Source organism: Penicillium taxi, assembly GCF_028828555.1.
Source record: "Penicillium taxi strain IBT 34144 chromosome Unknown utg000004l_segment0_segment0, whole genome shotgun sequence".
Taxonomy (NCBI): Eukaryota; Fungi; Ascomycota; class Eurotiomycetes; order Eurotiales; family Aspergillaceae; genus Penicillium; species Penicillium taxi.
The window spans coordinates 6,100,816-6,118,971 of record NW_026643206.1 but is presented as its reverse complement, the minus strand read 5'-3'; the positions used below and the strand labels follow the sequence as shown (position 1 = coordinate 6,118,971).

Below are 18,156 nucleotides of genomic sequence, written 5' to 3'. Positions count from 1 at the left end.
CAAGTTAGCAGGATCAAAACGCTTCACAGCCTTAGACGAGCACATCGACCTCACTGGTGTTACGTTGGGCTAGAGTCATCAAATCGTTCAGTGAAAGCCCCTGGGAAATTTCTGGGGGTATCAATCAAGGCAAGCCTTCTTGTGCTTGCTATCCACAGACTCTCGTCTTTAGGAGGTCCCGACTTGAAAAGCTTGGAATAGGATTAGTTTTGGAGGAAGAAAGTCGGGCAGCAAGGGAAAGTGAAATAAAAGTGAGAATGAGGGTGAGAGTTAAGAGGGTAGGATTGAATCTGAGGAGGTATATTTGTGGCCAGCTAGGCAAAGTCCATTTTATAATGTCAATAAAAGAAGATTAGAAGACCAACAGAGCCCTGGAATAGAGGATATGAAGCTGCAAGAGACAGAAAAATTCAAGGGATGATGCGTATGCATGAAATACTCCAGCAGAAAAAAAGGAAAGCGATATCTCTTCCCAGTATAAGATTGAGCTCCATGGTCATTATCCTCATGTCTTGATCTCTACTTGGAAAGTAGCCATACTCACAGCGACTCATTTAATTCTTTCACAGACCAAGTAAATGGAGCTAGGTCTAAAGCTGGCTTCAGTTGATCAGAGTGGCATGAATAATTAAGCATCAGGTCTGGATGGTCACCCCTTTTCGACCCAAGGCTTCTTCCATATGAAATCCAAAGACCAGACGATACAAATCTCGTAACCAAGAGTATTGTCCACTCTGAAGCATTGACTGACATACACGGGCCACGTCAATAGCACTGACGCGGGCTTGGGGTCCAACGTTAATGAAGGTGGGATCAAAGGCAACAAGCTTCCGGTAGTACTTCAATAGCGACTTTTGCCAGCTAGCTGATCCGAACGCGTCTGAAGGTAAGGATTTTACAAACGAGGACAAATTCTGAGGCCCACCTCGTTGATAGCCACTGTTTATAGCCGCTTTAGTAATCAGTACTTTGAGTCGAGTGAAATCGAGATCATCCGCCATAGTTGTCACCGTATTTGCCGAAGAGGCCGTATGTCCAGAGGACCTTGAATTTTCTGAGACACTCGAGGCAGTTGAAGGCCACTTGGACCCAAGGACTAAGATGTTTGGAATTGGAGCTTCATCCGGTGACACAGTGGCCGTGTCCTCGAAGATTGTGGTGGGTGTCTCGGGGTTGACAAACTGTAATGAGTCGTCGATAAACTCGACTTCTGAGATTTGCTGCGCTTGTTGAAATGCGTGTGCAAAAGTGGTCTGGCTAGGCCGGGGAGTCCCTCTATCTGGATTTCGCATGCCGTGAAGAGAACGCTCGCGGAAGATGTCACATAGCTCCCAGCAAGCTTGTACAGCGGGTTCAAGTAGTTCTTGATCAAGCTCTTCCCTCTCTCGTTTGCTTTGTCGGATTCTGAATAATATCTCGGCCAGTGTCCAGCACGCGCTTAGCAGAGAATCAGTTTCGTTCAGACGTGTTCGCTGTTTCATCAGTCGGTGACAGAGAGTGACATAGAAGTCCAAGGTCCGTTCGCGAAAAGCACCTGGCAGATTCCGATCATGCGTATTGTAAAGGTGATTGTTGAGTTCAAAGCTCACTCGTAACACCGAGTCCATCCCGTCGCCGTCATAGATGCGGACTTCGAAGAGAGCTTGGCAGAAATCACGACAGAGATCTAGCAATGGATTGACTTGGGATGCGAAATCCTCCTCTCGAGTCTCGTAAAGCTTCGAACACAGCATCCAACAAGACCTCCATGCTCCCTCCTGCATCCCGTCGTCATGGGACAGAACCTGTCGGTTTCGGTTAATATAACTTAGGCTAGCTAGCGTGTTGCACAACGTCCAACATTCTTCCAAAGCATCTCGTAGGACCTTTATTTCGGCTTCTTTACTCGTGAAATCCCCTAAATATGAATCAGTGACCCTGATGATGAATATCCCCGTGAGATTCAATGTCTACCTTCTGGTATATCTAAGATGCAATCAGCATTTGTGATACAATAGACAATCTTTGAGCAAAGACATACCTTCCAAGCTACTTGAACGAGTCCGTCGTCCTGACTCCTCAAATTCAGGTCTGGTCTGGGCTCGAGGAGTCGCTCTATCAGGCCAATCTTTGGAAGGGGCGACGGTGGTTGTCAATGGGGAGGCGGGATATTGGACTATTCCCAAACTTTCAAGTTGTCGCAAAATTAGCATAATGCGAAATTCCAGCAGAAAGGGTATAATATTACCTTTTTGGCTTTTCCAGAAATCCTTATCGACTCTTCTTGCTCAGAGTTGGGAGATGATGAGTCTGTTTCGCATTGTTCTTCGATATTATGCGGGGGCTTAGTCTGCGTCTTAATCCAATAGTTAGCGGTCGTTGGTAAAGATGGAGTTCCCTGCGGACTTACAAAGTCACCAAAGCCAGGTGGCGCATGTATGACTGATTGCGGTGCCTCGTCATCATCTGATCTTGCATTGAAGCCGATGGGATGTACATGGCTGGTTTGAATCTGGTTTTCATTAGCGCTAACTGGAGTCAAGGTTGCTCGCTCACACATACTTTCAAGTCTGGCTGGCTGGGTAATTCCGTCCCATAAACTGATACTCTCATCATCTTCCCTTCCCTGTCTTTAATTTCATCGCTACCTATAGATTCAATTGGTATCGGAGCAAAAATCGCGGATAAATCGTCTGTCGCATTGGTCGAGTCATCCGAGGCCGAGTAAGTTGAGCCTCTCACACTTGCCGGCACTGAAGCATCCTCGAAAGACCTGTGGCATGTTAGTGACTGGCTGCACAGTTTCGGTGGAACTTATCATTACATAGAATCCGACCCAGCATACGGACTGGAGGTACTGCGATACGGTAGAACAGACAGCGGCGACCTGACGGCCATGGCCGAGCGAGTGAGGAACGATAAAGCACTGCTTCTAATGGAGAGTTGAGAAAAGAAAGAGGAGTCAAGTCGAGTTCCTCCGCTTGCGCTTGGACGAACGAGCTCAGGCCTGTCCCTAAGCTGAACCCATCGGCATGGTTCCTGGTACTAATATGGCGTGTTGGTTCCAACAAAGCTCTCTGATACGACCAAGACTGGGTCTAGAGACATCAGCAGAGAGAATAATTACAGATACGGCACACGGCACTTAGGCGCTGGGGAAACGTGATGAGTATGCATCCCGGTCTTTTATACCCACTCAGATGCTGTGCACCAAGTCCCGACTAGTCCATTTCAGGCTGTTCGGCGCTTACAGTTCATTGCCAAAAATTTCCCTTTTGTAATACGGCAAAAAGCAAAAGCAAAGGTGCTTGCTTATTTTGAACCAGAATCATCAGTTGTAGTAGCAATTAAAAGTCTGGACTCCGACACTATGGCATCTGCTTGATACATCACTCTACCATACTCCGTACTTTGTACTTTGGTCTCCAAAACGTGTAATAAACTCGAAACAGTAGAGCATTTGAGTCTTGCTATTCTGAAGTGGCTCAATGTGACGCTAAATTCCAAGGTTTGTATCAAATCTATCTTCTTAGACGACTGTGTTGCACATGTGAGTGAGATTAGCAAGGCCAAAGGTTGAAGCTCACGAATGGCCAAGCATGTATGATACGAAATTTCAAAGTCATAAAGAACGAGTCAGACGCCTGATATCTTGAAGTCGAATCGATAGATCGGAAAGCTTAATTTGGGTCGAAATTGTTGGTCCTCACTGATGGTAGTATCTTTGTGCAAATCACCTTGTAGTTTGATAGAGCTTATACATAGTAGTACCGTCTGAAGCAGCAATACTAAGGGGAAAACAAAGGGATAAAAACGAGATCACCTGAGCATAAATCGTAGAATTGCTGAACCTAAACAACCTCCCATTTTTGGTAAGATTTGCCGTATCATAGCGATATAAATTTTGTAGTCTCGCTGTTCCCCTTCCTTGGGGATCTTCCTCAGAAAAAGATAACATTCGCTCGGAACTCAAGCTCAAAGCATTGGTGCTAAGGAAACCATTCAAACTCCCATAACTCCCGAAGAAAACCATGCTGAAAATTGTCGCGAAGACATGCGATTAATTGTCGGGCTTCACACGATCCTTCTCAGCCGAGTTGAAGCTAGTTCATAAACAAGTCAGTGTAAGTCATTGCCGTCTTATAAGCTAGGGCGAATACCGGAGGAGCTTCTCGATGAGATCAACGTGGGTCATAACCATTCGGCGGCAGCAATAGCGGCGAAGGCCGAGTTGGTCCATAGCATCACTGCAATATTTGTTAGAGCTGTTAGAGTTGAGGAACACGAGCAAAGAATGCTACATACCCGTCAGGGACACCTTCGTCAAGCAACTGCAGGTAGCGCTCCCACAGGTCACCAACGACCTAATAGACTGTCAGTCAGGGCCACTCGATATCAGAATATAGACCAAAAACAGACCTTTCCACAAGAAAAGCAGCGCACGGGGATAATCATTTTGAAGATGAATAGAAAGATTGTGTTCTATCGTAGGTGAGGCCCCTCAAAACTTTTCCCGCGGCGGTGGATTAACACTTCTTTCTGCCGGCTATTTCCGCCTAATTTTTCATCGGAAAAAAAAAAAGCGATAAAGATTGACGCTCCCGATTGTCTTCGATACCGTCAATTTTCTCTACAGCATGACCGATTGTTGCTATTAGAGCTGCTTACAGAATTATTACAGAGCAGTCAGCATCATTTGTTTTGACAGAAGACTTTCAATATGGCTCCAAATCAATCACCACGACACCATAAACGATCCCGAGCTAATGATGCCGTCGAAAAACCAGCGCGCCCTGAACACGTCAAAAGACGTCGGTATTCAGAATCCAAGGATACACCCAAGTCTCCAGTGGTGAAGCCTTCCACTGCTGTCCAGCCCTCAAGTAGCAAGCAATCTCAGGATTTGGAAAACCGAGAGGGATGGTCGTTCTCAAGCTTCTCTGCAGGTGGGCGCTACAGCAATCTGAACCCAGTGATGACCCAGGATGAAGCGTGAGTACCCTTTTATTACTCTTCAATACCATTCTTATATTACTCTTTATGATGCCCCATTCTAACACAATTATATAGATATCTTTTTCTCGGTCTCGAAGCCTATGTCCAGGTTTTCGCAACTTCAACCTCTCGCCTTCTCCGCACCTTGCAGATAGAAAGCGGACAGCAAGTGATTGGATATAAACTGTGCCCAATTGACCAAGAGATCCTTTACATCTTCACAAATAAATTTACTACCAAATGGAACTGGGAGTCTGGAAAGCAGCTCGCTTCTTGGGAAAACACCGTTCAAATGGTGGCTGTCGACCTACCTTCTGTTGAGCATGAGAGCCAGCTCGCATCATATTCTATTGGGTGCGCCAAAGATGGCCAGAGGCAAATCTTCGTCAACTCTCTCGACGAGAAGAAGCCCACTGCTATCATTTTGCTGCAGACAAGCACAAAAATCAATGCTATACAAGTCGCTTGTGAAGGACGCATCATTTTTGCCTGTGACGGTTCTCGGATCTTGCTGGGTACTAGGAAAAATGCCAATTCCAATGTCGCAGAGTCCCATCAGTACAAGTGGAGAGAGGCGACAGTTCCAGACACTGTCAGCTGCTTTGATTTGCGGGAAAGATCAACTGCACAGAAGGCCCCCCACAAAAGCCTCGAACCCCTTGACTTGGTGCTTGGAGAGAAGAACGGATCTATCTTGATCTACCAAGATATCATTAACACCTTGTTTGATCGAAATGCAGAAAAGGAAACCCCACCCATGAGGATGCACTGGCACCGTAGCGCCGTCAACACAGTTCGGTGGTCGCATGATGGTAATTATATCATCTCAGGTGGCCAAGAATCAACCCTTGTCTTGTGGCAATTGGACACCGGCAGACAACAGCACCTGCCCCATCTTTCCTCTCCAATCTGCAACATCGTCGTTTCGCCGACTGGTACATCTTATCTGGTGAAGCTGACTGATAACTCCGTCATGGTCTTGTCCGCCAGAGAATTGTTGCCCTCCGCCAATATAACCGGCCTCCAGCTCGGTCCTAATGCAAGCGCGATCGCTTTGCTGCACCCACAGCACCCAGAACGGCTTCTTGTTACCGTTCCCACCTCCTTCCCACCTACGCAGCAATCTCAGAAACATCAACCACGCGCCGCCATGCTGCAGACATTTGATATTCGCTCCAACTATCATATCTCTCGCCAGGCTCTGGCACGCACGAACACAACAACACTGAACGTTGGCCCTGATGGCGCCTCAATACAGACACCTGATGTTCGGAGTATGGATATCGCCCAGGATGGAAATTGGTTGGCCACTATTGACGCCTGGACCCCAAATCCCAAAGACGTACAAGCACTGACTAGAAAAAATGCTGCCTTACCGTCTGAAAATATCCTCAAGTTCTGGAAATGGAGCGCATCTTCCAACATATGGGAGTTGGCGACACGAATCGATGGGCCTCATTCGAACCATGTCAGTGTGCTCAGCCTTGTGGCTCGGCCATTCTGCCATGAGTTTGTAACTCTGGGCGAGGATGCGATTCTCCGATTCTGGTGTCTCACTTCTAAACATCGCAGCGGTCTTAAAACAGATCCCAAAGAACAACACCAGAAAACATGGAAGTGCCGCAAATTCGTTGATCTAGCGGGATGTCTTGGAGGTGAAGCCCCATCGCCGAAGTTTGCCGCTCTTACATTCTCTGAAGATGGCTCGGTGCTTGCCGCATGCTTACAATCCACATCTGTCAACGACGGCCGCGTGCTATTGATCGATGCAAGAAACGGAAGTGTGAAGTATCGACGAACCGGTGTTGTCTTCGGCAGACTACGCTCGGCCAAGTTTTTGGGAAGCTCCTTGATCGTTGCCTCGACAGGCTTGGTTGCTGTATGGGATACCGTCAATGATGTTGTCAAGCCTATTCTGCTATCGAAATCCTCGTCTGAAGAAGCCACCTCGCTCATTGCAGTGAACCCCAGAACTCAGTCCTTCGCGGTAGTATTCCAATCGCCATGTGGTGCGAAGGGAAACCTCAAGTTTAGCCTGCGAGTCTACGACATCTCGACACTTGAACAGGTATTTGAAAAGTCGTTCAATAACAGTCCGATCGCACTCCTCTCGGATGTATACTCCGGTGATTTCGTTATTATTGACTCGTCTGTCTCTGTTCAACGACTTGGATGTCTGGACAAGGCTTCTCAGAAGAGCCAGCAGTCGAATGAAGTGACCAGTCGCCTCAACTCGGGACTGGCCAGTATTTTCAGCCTGAACCAGGAACGGACTCCCGCACAGCTCACGGAGGGACAAGGATCTGCTTCTCAAAAGGGACTGGCTAGTGTCTTTGGTGAGACTCCTTCATTCTCGCTACCTGCCCTCAGCGTTCTGTTCAGGAACGTTGTTCAAACTCTCGCAAGCAGTTAGGTTTCGGCCATTTAAAAAAAAAAAGCATGGCGTGAATGTCAACATGATTTCAGTATGGATAAGGCGTGAACAATTGTATCTATAAGCAGAATCTAGTTTTTTGTGCTTCCCTTAATTTCAGGTTATTTTAACACCACTCTGGCTCCGCTGCCATTTGACTTAGTTCTTTCTTCCTCTATAGCCCTGAAGTCTTCGGGAGATTTGTATCACAGTTTCTCGAGGGCTACCTATCTGGCTACCTAGGTAGGTAGGTATTTAAATATCTGACTAGACTAGTTAAAATGCTAGAGACGGGATCGGTAGACGTTCTCCCCTCAGCTATCAGCTATCATCCTCTCGCTAAACTCTTAAGCCTTGGACATGGATGGTGTGTTGCCACTTTATAACCCTAAACCTAAGGGCCTTTAGAAATAGTCATTCACTCTATGATATCTTTTCATTTAAATACAATCAACGGGTTCATCACAGAATTAGTAGGTACATTAAAATAAGGACGATCTACCTCTAGGGTAGTCACAGAAAGACAAAAAGTCAACGGGATACCTATTCCCAAGAAACACCAGCAGGGAACAAGGCCTGCATCCATATGCTCCTCAAATGTGCAAATTCTGGGTTGCCAGCATCCCCTTACTGAGCCTTACGCAAGGCCTCCTTTGCTTGCTGCTGTTGGTAGGAACCGGGGGCAGACTCAGTGTCAAGGCAGAAGTCCCACCAACGGAAGCTACTGGCGTAGTTACCAATGAAGTTCTCATGGTGAACATCATGGTGTTCAGCACCAGCCCAGAAGGGAAGGAAGTGGTGAAGACTCCAGGGGAATTCATAGCCACTGTGGGCATCCACAGCCTGGAACAAACGCAAAGTAATCCAGACATACATGGTGAAGATGTGGAGTTCACCAGTCCAGGCAGCCCATAGAATGGGGCTGCCAACAGTACCCAGGCCGAGGACCATAACTTCAATGGGAGATGCGTATTCTGCCGCCAAGCCAAAGGGAGCGGCGTACTGGTGGTGGATCTTGTGAATTGATCGGTAGAGAGGGCCCCAATGCATAGCGCGGTGAGTCCAGTAGTGCCAAGCATCCTCCATGATGAAGAAGATTGCAATCTGGTATGCCATGGTCAAAAGCGGGGGGAAGGGAACGGTGGTCTGCAGGCCGAAGTATTGAGCTGTCGGGTGGAAGAGCCTGAGGCTGATGTTAGCTAAGACCAAAACGGTCAAGGGAAGATCTGAAACTCACCAAATCTGGGGTAGTTCAACAGTGAAGTGACTGAGGAGAACCCACTTGGCGCAATCCCACTGCTCTTTCAAGGAAGGGGTTTTAGTCTAAACAGCATTGTCAGTCTTTCTTTCTTTTTCCTTTATTCTTTTTTTTTGGGCCAGATAACTTCTGAGTACTTACGTTCTGCATCTTGTATTTCTTGAGAAGACCCAGGCTGTCAATGAAGATCCAAGGGAGCGAGCGACCAAAGTAGATGATTTCGTGCATCACGAATGACAGGATACCAGTTGCCAGGACATCATTTTGCATCCAGGCATACCAAGCAGCCCAGAGTGCTTCAGCCACATTGAGTTCAGGGTTGTAGTGGGATATCTGCTGGTATTGATCCCAGTAGGTGCCCGTGGACAACACTGTGGAATTCCTGTTGAGTAGACATTGTTAGAGAATTAGGGCAAGGACGTTTCCAAGGGTGGAAGGTACATTTTGGATTTCTCTTTCTCGACAAAGGTGATGGTTGAATCCTTTGTGAGGGTAGTATGGATGAAAGAATTCGGAGTACAAGAAGGAGGAAAGGGTGGAAATTTAAGACATAAAAAGAAATCACGTTGAGGCAGATTCCATTCCCGAAGTGGCGAGATCACCCATTTCCCCCTGACTGGTAATCGGGCCACTCAAGAGCCAGAAAAAGAAATAAGACCACTGATGAGCCGATCACCTTCCGAGATACTAAGACCCACTAAGTCGACATCTCTGCATTGTGGTTGGTCAGATATAATAGAAGGGTAGAAAGAAGTCAGACAACTATATCCCCCAGATACCGCTACTTCGGGATTTGAGATGTACTCAGTGTGTATTTTTATTAAAAATAAACATCGATAATGAATTAAATGGAAATTAAAAAATCATCGTATTGATACATACAGAAACCATTCAAAGCCTCAACTTCCATACTAAAAGTTCTTCAGGATGCTCTGTACTGTGTATTTTACAGTACATTCATTCCTGCTGTTCTGTTTGTCTTGTTTGTCTTGAGCTTCTCCAACGCTAGCTTCAAACGAATAGCTATCTCCGCACGTACTACGCCGGATCTTCCCTCTTTAACGTGGTACGTCTTGTCAGGCAAATGAGGGCAACATGTCAATTGTCCAGGAGTAGGTCATACGATTATCATGTTCGTGTAGATCGGAGTTGACTTCCTTCTAGAAACGCCTGTGGTGTTAACACTCAATTGGATCGTCTCCAACAGAGTATCCGCCCAGAGAAACTTCTGTACACCGAAGAAGCACCAACCCATCACTTGCTTCGTCTCCAAGATGTAATCAACACTATTTCTGTGACATCCAAGACCCAATCCCTCTTACCAGCCGATCGTCTGGTGGAACTACTCTCGGATCCCATCTTCACAAATCAATTGCCTACTCCGGGACCAGCTAATGCACAAGTGTCAGACTACTTATGGCTAGTTACCGCCAAAGCTGCTATTCAGACGTCGGGACTTCTGATGCACAGTTTGCTCGATCAGACCCTACAACTTCATGAGGAGACGTATTACTGGAATGAGACCCTAGGTTCTGTGTGGTACAGTGGCCTATATGCAGTGCAGACATCACCTGTACAACTATGGAATTGGATCAAGGATTTCCGCTCAGAGCATAGTGTTCAAGGAAGTCTACAAGCTTCACTATCAAGGTCAATTGCAGCGAGATGGGGACAGTTCTACCAGATCGCGCGACAAAGCATTCATGGCAAATACCCCCTCCAGACAACCTGGTCATTCCCCATTCGATCATGCCGATCGGAAATCCGTCAAAAAAGAGACTTTTTGCTGGCCAGGAAAGATATCTATGCTAGTAGCCTTGGACTCCTCATGGAAGAGTGGCATTCCTTCCAAGAGGAGAAATTTACCACAACAGACTCACAATCATCACGACGGGAATGGCAGGAAAAGGTATCCAGGACAGTGGCCTTGACCCAGACAATTCTGGATCAGATGGCCAATCAGTCAACGGGCATGAAATTCGAACAACAGGTGTTTACCACCGTGGAGAATGACATGGAGAGTGTACAGATGCAGTCTAGCGATGCATTCCACGTTCAGCGACCAGTGGAACTGATCCAGCGCCTGGTGTTAATGCTTCAGCAACAACTCCCAGAGCACGGAAAATCTACCACTGCATTTATTCGCACCAATGGGCGCCCATCTGGGGTGATTCGTTACTGGCTACCGTTGTCCGTGGCTTTTCTGTCGAGTAGCGCTTCGCTCCGGTTCTTGATGCGTCGCCAGGACGAAATTATCGAGTGGATCATGAACATCGGCGCGACCTTCATTGACTTTGGAGTGAACTGGGTCGTAGATCCGATCCATAAACTGATAGGAACTATCAGGCATAATGATAAAAGCGAAATTGCCATCATGAGCAAGAACAGCCTGGAGGCTGACCGAGCTAGTTTGGAAAGGATGGTTCTTGATTTTGTTCAGGACCATCCCGATTCAAGCCAAGGAAACATGACTTCAGAAGATACAATCACTATCACAAATGCGGTCAAGGAAGGTGATTTAACGCCGGTGCTACGAGCCTACGAGAGAGACCTTCGTTCCCCATTCATGGGAACAGTTCGAGGAGACTTAATCCGTGCTCTTTTAATCCAGATTCAAAAGACCAAGGTAGACGTTGAAATTGCCATTAGTGGCATCAACGCTCTGCTCAAGAGCCAGGAGCTTGTTTTCGGGTAAGTTTTGAACACTGTCCTCCCTTTGTTTCTCTTTCTTACCGCTCTACAGATTCGTGGGTCTCACGCCTGGTATACTGGTCTCGTACACTGCTCTACAATGGTTCTTTGGGCTGTTCGGGAGTAGACGGGGCCTACAGCGAGGCAAGAAAAAGCACGAACTACGTCGTGGGCTACGGTAAGCTATCCCTGAAAGCACCCAGAAAGAACTCGCTGATAAATTCAGAACTGTTACTCGCATACTGTCATCTGCATCGGTCTCCGATGGAATCATCTCCTACCGGGACTCGGGACGACTCATCTGTGAAGCGGAGGCTTTGCTGCAACAGGTGAAAGCAATGCTTGGAAGCATGCAATATCAGGAGTTCCGAGAAGATATCCAAGACTTGCTCGATATGCAAAGCGGAGTCGAGAAGCAAATCCGGGTGGTGGACAGAATCAGGTGGACTTATTTCCAGTAAATCTAGGATGTAGAAATACCATGCGAATATCATAAGAGATAACTAAGATAAGAGTTCAAACCAGACACATGACAACCCGATATGTGCTTATGTAAACTGGGGGACCTCAGTTGGTTGACTAGTTACCGCTACCCCGTCATCACTCCACTCTCCACTTGGACTTTCATATCCTCTCCTTTCCCAGTGCAATCTAGCGCTGTGTCTTCAAATTACAGATTCAATCCTGAATCTGATCTCTAGCCTTCCCTTTATCTTCTCCAGGTTCTAGTGAAGGATTTCACTGTGACCCGCCGACTCTCCTGATAATCGCCCCAACCACTGAATTCTGTCCCCCTCCTCACGCTGTCATTTTCTCCTAGATTCTCACAGACTCGCTTCTTGAATCTTCTGCTTTACGTGACTCTGAATAATTCTTTACGAATCCTTCAATTTTCCTGAACTTTTCGACTCATTCCTAAATCCGACTGTCTCCTATCTGAGTTTATCCAACCTCAACTCCCACAAACTTTAAAAACACTTTATCATGGCTGGCACAAGGAACTACGATTTTCTGGTATGTCAAGTGGATTCTTGTGGTTGACTCTGCTAACTTGATTTTTGAATCGCAGATCAAACTCCTCTTGATCGGTGATTCCGGTGTGGGCAAATCTTGCTGTCTTTTGCGATTCAGCGAGGACTCATTCACCCCCTCCTTTATCACCACCATCGGTATTGACTTCAAAATCCGCACAATCGAGTTGGACGGCAAGCGGGTCAAATTACAAATTTGGGATACAGCAGGCCAGGAACGCTTCCGTACCATCACAACTGCATACTACCGTGGTGCCATGGGCATCCTTCTTGTCTACGACGTAACCGATGAGCGCTCTTTCCAGAGTAAATATTTCCCCACCACTCGGATAAATGATCATAAACCCGTACTAATCAATCCGAAACAGACATTCGAACCTGGTTTTCCAACGTCGAGCAACACGCCAGTGAGGGAGTACACAAGATCCTTATCGGAAACAAGTGTGACTGGGAAGAGAAGCGAGCTGTGTCGAAGGAACAAGGCCAACAGCTTGCTGATGAACTTGGCATTCCCTTCTTGGAGGTTTCTGCCAAGAACAACATCAACATTGAGAAGGCATTCTACGACCTTGCAACAGATATCAAGAAGGGCATGGACACCTCAAAGACTGAACAAAGTGGTGGTCATGGAGTCAGCATAGATCAGCAGGGCTCGGGGAGTGGTGGGGCTGGAGGAAAGTGCTGTTGAATCCTTCCATGACCTTTTTCTCTTAATCTTCCTCTTTTTTTTTCTTTTATCTTCGCGTACATGTGTGGATTGGTCTTGATATATTTTCCGTCTTCACACTCGGTTTGCTTTTCTGCGCAGCTACCCATATCCTTTTGCCTACAATTTCATGCGCTAAGACTTAAATATGTTTGGAGTGTACAGTATCATACTCCGTACCTACGTACTTTATCAGTGTTCAAATATGATTCTTAGTTCCGAGCTCCCTTTCAATTTAGGATGACAATGTTTATCTAGGTAGCAAAGGACTGCGAATGAAGCATCTAGTAGATAAGGGAAAACCTTCAGTCCTGGAATATAACTTAGTACCCAGGTAGGAAAGAATCAGAACTTTGGGAGAAGACCCATCACTATATAGGTACTTTATATAGACACGTGATTAACTATATCAATTGTAGGCCTGGTGGCCTTACAGCCTTGCAAGGTACTTATCAATCTGGATGTCTCGATTTGATTTCCATATCCAGTTGCTCTCATCGGGGTTTCAAGAAAATGATATGATTTACGACCCACTTTAACTCGTTATCGCCGATAAGATCGTACCCCCACCACTGGTTTTTCAACTCCAAGATTTTTCTAGGGCTGTATATACTCGGGTATAGGGCGACAATTGACATTCCTACGTATATTTCCTGATATTTTTGGAGCGAAGATACTTCTCAAACCGAGCGAACCCCAAGGAGCACCGCCGATCTCTACAGCTGGATCAACAGATCCACAATTTGAAGGATTTTACTGTCTCTGGGAATCAATGGTCTGAATTCCCGGCCTTTGATCTTGGATTACTGGTGTACGAAAGCCATATTCATCTAAAGACTCCGCAGACCTCACCTCACTGCTAGGTGAACCTACAGAATGTCAGAGGTTCGCAGTTTCACTGCCCGTCCGCTGTCGAAACAATCCGGCCGAAGCGACGTTAAGGATGCATTCCGTGTCTACCTATCCTCGACTTCACTAGCAGGCCTGAGACTTCGATCCGATAACCTTTGCTCCATAACGACCGCAGAGGGAACCCCAAAAACCGCGATCGCTTGGACCGCCACGGAGAACATACAAAGTACAGTTGTGCAAATCTCAAGAGGTCTTCAGGATTGCTATGAAGTCAAGATCGGCGAGAAAGTCTCTATCAGCAGGATTGAGGGTGCCCTCGAAGATATTGATTCCGTTGTTCTAGTGGACTGCTCTGATGCGGAAAAGATCGAAAGATTTGGCCCAATCACGGCAGAGGAACAACATCACTGGGAGTGGGCATTGGAATTTCCTCTGTTGAGATGTGAGGTTTTAGCGAAGGAATTGAAGTTTGAACTCGAGCTCAAAGGCCAGCGTCGGACTTTCCAGGTTGTCAACATCCACAGCCAGAATCCAAGCTCTAGCCGTACCATTTTTCGATTTACGAAAGCTTCCAGGATCTCAATTGGAACAGAAGTAGAAACACCACAGGAAAACTGCTCCGCTCTTTCTGTAAAATCTACTGGACTAGGTGGTCTCTCACGACAGATTGATGATATCAACGAAAGTATCTCCGACTTTAACCCCGATCCTCGCAAACCAATCATGCCGGATTTCTACGAGCACAATGGAGGAATCCTCTTGTACGGACCTAAGGGGACAGGCAAGACCGCTCTTCTTGAGCAGATTGAAAAGGCGGGCTGGAAACAAGTGTTCAAAATAGGCACTTCGTCACTTGGTCGAAGCACCAGTGAGAGCGAGGCAAAGCTTCGAAATATATTCCAGGAAGCAGCCCGTTCCAAACCTAGCGTCATCCTGATCGATCAGCTAGATTTCATCGCACCGAAACGAACCTCTTATGAATCACCATCCCTCGCCTCTGTACTATGTGAAAATCTCGATGCGATTCGCAGTGCAAATATACTAGTGGTGGCTGCAACAAGACATCCCAATAATGTTGATGACGCCCTAAGGACACCCCATCGTTTAGGGACGGAGATCGAGCTTCAAGTCCCTACAGCCCAGGATCGAGCCGAGATTCTACGTGCTATCTGCAGACCGCTGTCTGCAGGACTGACTGATGCACTTATTGATCTCATCGCTGAAAAGACCCACGGATACGTCGGAGCTGATCTATTCGCTCTGCTCCAACTGATTTGTCGGAATGCACGGCAACGGCAAATGCTAGAGCAAGGCTCTGTTGCTCCCGCCACCGATCTCTCCGCCCAGATAGCCAATTTATCCGTTAGCAATGAAGATGAAAGCGCGGCTGGTGAAAGCGCAGTCTACGTCACCCTGACGATTCAGGAATCAGACATATTATCATCTCTGCAAGAGATTCGCCCAACGGCAATGCGAGAAGTGTTCCTGGAAACTCCCAAAGTGAGATGGTCTGATATTGGCGGGCAGCATGAGATCAAAAAGCGCCTACAACAAGCCGTGGAGAGACCCCTCAAGGTTTGTACCGCTCTTCACTTGTATATAAAGTTGAAACTAACATGTCGATGCAGCATCCCGAGCGTATGAAGCGTCTCAACGTGAAGAGTAAAAAAGGAGTTCTCTTGTACGGACCACCCGGTTGTTCGAAGACTCTCACTGTCAAAGCACTAGCCACAGAAGCAGGCTTGAACTTCCTAGCAGTAAAGGGAGCCGAGATTCTTAGCATGTACGTCGGAGAATCAGAGCGATCACTGCGAGAAATCTTCCGAAAAGCACGAGCTGCTAGACCCAGTATCATATTCTTCGATGAGATCGACTCAATTGCTGCCCGACGCAGCAGCTCCTCCCAGGGCGGCGTCAATGTGCTTACAACTCTACTCAACGAAATGGACGGTATAGAAGAGCTACGAAACGTCCTAGTCATCGCAGCAACCAACAAACCAGAAGTCCTAGACCCAGCTCTCATGCGGCCTGGCCGACTGGATAATATCCTATACATTGGCCCACCAGATTTCGAGGCCCGAAGAGAAATTTTTCGCATCTGGGCTAGTAAATCTATTGTGAATGCGGATGTGGATATGGACGAGCTGGCTACACAGACTGAGGGATATTCGGGTGCGGAGATCGTGAGTATTTGCGAGACTGCCGGTGATGCTGCTTTGGATGAAGAGGAGGAGACGCAGCAGGAGCTTGATGTTCAGCTGAAGCATTTCGAGTATGCTTTGAGTCAGGTGCGTCGGCAGCTTACTGCTGAGGTCATCGCGGAGTTTGAGAGGTGGCGAGATGGACTGTAGATAGAGATTTCATGATTTGTCAATATATACCCGATTAATACGTCGAAAGAATCTACCTCTACTTCGCCTTTCATTCAAATGTTCACTTTCCATTTCACCTGGGCAGTAAACCTCGAAAGGTTCTTACCAAACTTCCAAGGTTCATTCATATACAAGGTGAAGGGCTATACCTCAGTTTGTGAAGATCAAGCAGATGATTCAACAGGTGTTCTAAATAATAAGTTCCTACCTAGATATTTAGATTGCTCATAGACTTGAACAGTTATTATTTATACCGTTAACTTGGTATGCAGTCGCTAGCCAATCATAACATATCGATATATACATGCCCCCACTTATCTACTTGAGGCTGAATAGTAAATACTGAACAACAACATAGGTGATAATACTAATTTTCAAGAGTAACATAACAGAACTGCTAGAGAACAAGAAATATTGACAGTAAGTAACTATCATTTAAATATTTCAATAGTCAGCTATTTAGATAGATAGTTAAATATGATTATATAAGGAATTGGAGGTGATTACCGAATGAGGCTAGCGCCGCGCTTGAAGCTCCCATGAATTCATTGGAACTTCAGTTTAATCTCGTTCTCTCTTCACACCTCCCCTCCCCCTCTGCCTTCAACGTCAGTCCTACTTTTGACGCTTTCTATCTTCAAGTTATGTCTGTGCGATCGGAACGTGGGCGTTCGCCCATCTCCCCCCGCGACAAGATTCCATTGCGCTCCAAGTCTCCGGACGCGCGCCACAAAAATGGAACTCGAAGCCCATCCCCTGCACGTTCGCGCCACATAAGCCGAACTCCCTCCTCCCACGTTAGATCCCGATCTCCCCGCAGTCGCAGTCGCAGCGGCCAACGTTACCGTGGCCGCAGCTACTCTCGCTCGGCCAGTCCCCCGCAAAGCGCAAAGGTTCGCAAACAATCCTCTTGATTCCTAAGCAAATTTAATAACAAAAATTGCAGATCGTGGTTGAGAAGTTGACCAGAAATGTGACTGAAGAACATCTTCAAGAAATCTTTGGCGCCTTTGGCGAAATCCTGAAGATCGACCTCCCGATGAATAGAGGCTGTGGGTCGTCCTGCGACACATATGAAGAATTAGATCCTAACAACATCCCATCTCCAGTCAACACTAACAAAGGCACTGCCTATATTATCTACCGTGAACCCGCAGATGCCGAGGCCGCGATCTCCCACATGCACGAAGGCCAATTGGATGGCGCCGTGCTCAGCGTCGCAATCATCCTTCCACGTCGGCGATTCTCCCGAACTCCCCCACCTTCTAATCGGACCGTTGGCCGGCCAAGATTTGCCCTCTCCCCTCCTAGACGCCAAAACCGTCGAACCAATGACACATACCGACCCCCATCCGTGTCGCGGTCTCGATCCCCTCGACGCTCTCGATCTTATTACTCACGCTCTCCACAAACTGGCACTCGCCGACGTAGCCCCAGCTACGATAGTCGCAGTCGTAGCCCGAAGAGAAGCAGAAGCCGCAGTTCCAGCCTCAAGCGAGACTAAACTTCGAATTTAATGGAATTAAAGCTGATTATGTCGGAACATCCTGACTGGAAAAGAGTCTCGTCTGTTACAAGTCTGATAGTCTCGTGCATTTAAATGATGTGACCCGAATGGATGCAAAGCAAAAGAGTCTGGTCTATTGCAGGTGTTATGGTTTGCGTTTGAGCGTTTCTACCTTTACGATCCCGAAAGAATGAGGGAGCGGCGCGCATGAATTCCAAAAATGTGAATTCTCTTTGCCCTTCCCCTTCCATTTCCCCTTTTCCATTTCCCTCTTCCCATTTCCCCTTTTTTCACTCGCAATCATGATCAGCATCATTGTCAACAAAGGATTTGCCTGCATCGGCTCCTCATG

General features: G+C 47.0%; 8 protein-coding genes across 8 annotated transcripts; 5 read left to right on the top strand and 3 right to left on the bottom strand.

Annotated features, from left to right (window-relative positions):
* Positions 1–635: 635 nt before the first annotated feature.
* N7495_007176 (uncharacterized protein) lies at positions 636–2,539 on the bottom strand (the record flags this gene model as incomplete). Its single annotated transcript, XM_057209827.1, has 3 exons — positions 636–1,949; positions 2,021–2,107; positions 2,228–2,539. The coding sequence occupies 3 exons, from the start codon at positions 2,537–2,539 to the stop codon at positions 636–638; spliced, it is 1,713 nt and encodes a 570-aa protein (XP_057063601.1).
* A 1,500-nt stretch (positions 2,540–4,039) lies between these two features.
* Positions 4,040–4,434, bottom strand: N7495_007175 (DNA-directed RNA polymerase core subunit RPB10; the record flags this gene model as incomplete). The annotated part of the gene is made up of 4 exons (XM_057209826.1): positions 4,040–4,082; positions 4,140–4,226; positions 4,285–4,343; positions 4,399–4,434. 4 exons carry the CDS (start codon positions 4,432–4,434, stop codon positions 4,040–4,042), a joined length of 225 nt encoding a protein of 74 aa, XP_057063600.1.
* A 265-nt stretch (positions 4,435–4,699) lies between these two features.
* N7495_007174 (WD repeat protein) lies at positions 4,700–7,387 on the top strand (the record flags this gene model as incomplete). Its single annotated transcript, XM_057209825.1, has 2 exons — positions 4,700–4,971; positions 5,050–7,387. 2 exons carry the CDS (start codon positions 4,700–4,702, stop codon positions 7,385–7,387), a joined length of 2,610 nt encoding a protein of 869 aa, XP_057063599.1.
* Positions 7,388–8,014: 627 nt separating this feature from the next.
* On the bottom strand, positions 8,015–9,026 carry N7495_007173 (sterol desaturase family protein; the record flags this gene model as incomplete). The annotated part of the gene is made up of 3 exons (XM_057209824.1): positions 8,015–8,570; positions 8,625–8,710; positions 8,787–9,026. Coding segments are annotated over 3 exons (882 nt in total), but the record flags the coding sequence as incomplete, so codon positions are not given.
* A 714-nt stretch (positions 9,027–9,740) lies between these two features.
* Positions 9,741–11,797, top strand: N7495_007172 (NCA2 family protein; the record flags this gene model as incomplete). Its single annotated transcript, XM_057209823.1, has 4 exons — positions 9,741–9,757; positions 9,810–11,336; positions 11,389–11,514; positions 11,563–11,797. 4 exons carry the CDS (start codon positions 9,741–9,743, stop codon positions 11,795–11,797), a joined length of 1,905 nt encoding a protein of 634 aa, XP_057063597.1.
* Positions 11,798–12,320: 523 nt separating this feature from the next.
* On the top strand, positions 12,321–13,055 carry srgA (Rab family GTPase srgA; the record flags this gene model as incomplete). The annotated part of the gene is made up of 3 exons (XM_057209822.1): positions 12,321–12,350; positions 12,406–12,673; positions 12,736–13,055. The coding sequence occupies 3 exons, from the start codon at positions 12,321–12,323 to the stop codon at positions 13,053–13,055; spliced, it is 618 nt and encodes a 205-aa protein (XP_057063596.1).
* An 894-nt stretch (positions 13,056–13,949) lies between these two features.
* N7495_007170 (putative AAA family ATPase) lies at positions 13,950–16,276 on the top strand (the record flags this gene model as incomplete). Its single annotated transcript, XM_057209821.1, has 2 exons — positions 13,950–15,500; positions 15,554–16,276. 2 exons carry the CDS (start codon positions 13,950–13,952, stop codon positions 16,274–16,276), a joined length of 2,274 nt encoding a protein of 757 aa, XP_057063595.1.
* Positions 16,277–16,941: 665 nt separating this feature from the next.
* N7495_007169 (RNA-binding protein with serine-rich domain 1) lies at positions 16,942–17,801 on the top strand (the record flags this gene model as incomplete). The annotated part of the gene is made up of 2 exons (XM_057209820.1): positions 16,942–17,190; positions 17,244–17,801. 2 exons carry the CDS (start codon positions 16,942–16,944, stop codon positions 17,799–17,801), a joined length of 807 nt encoding a protein of 268 aa, XP_057063594.1.
* Positions 17,802–18,156: the final 355 nt, after the last annotated feature.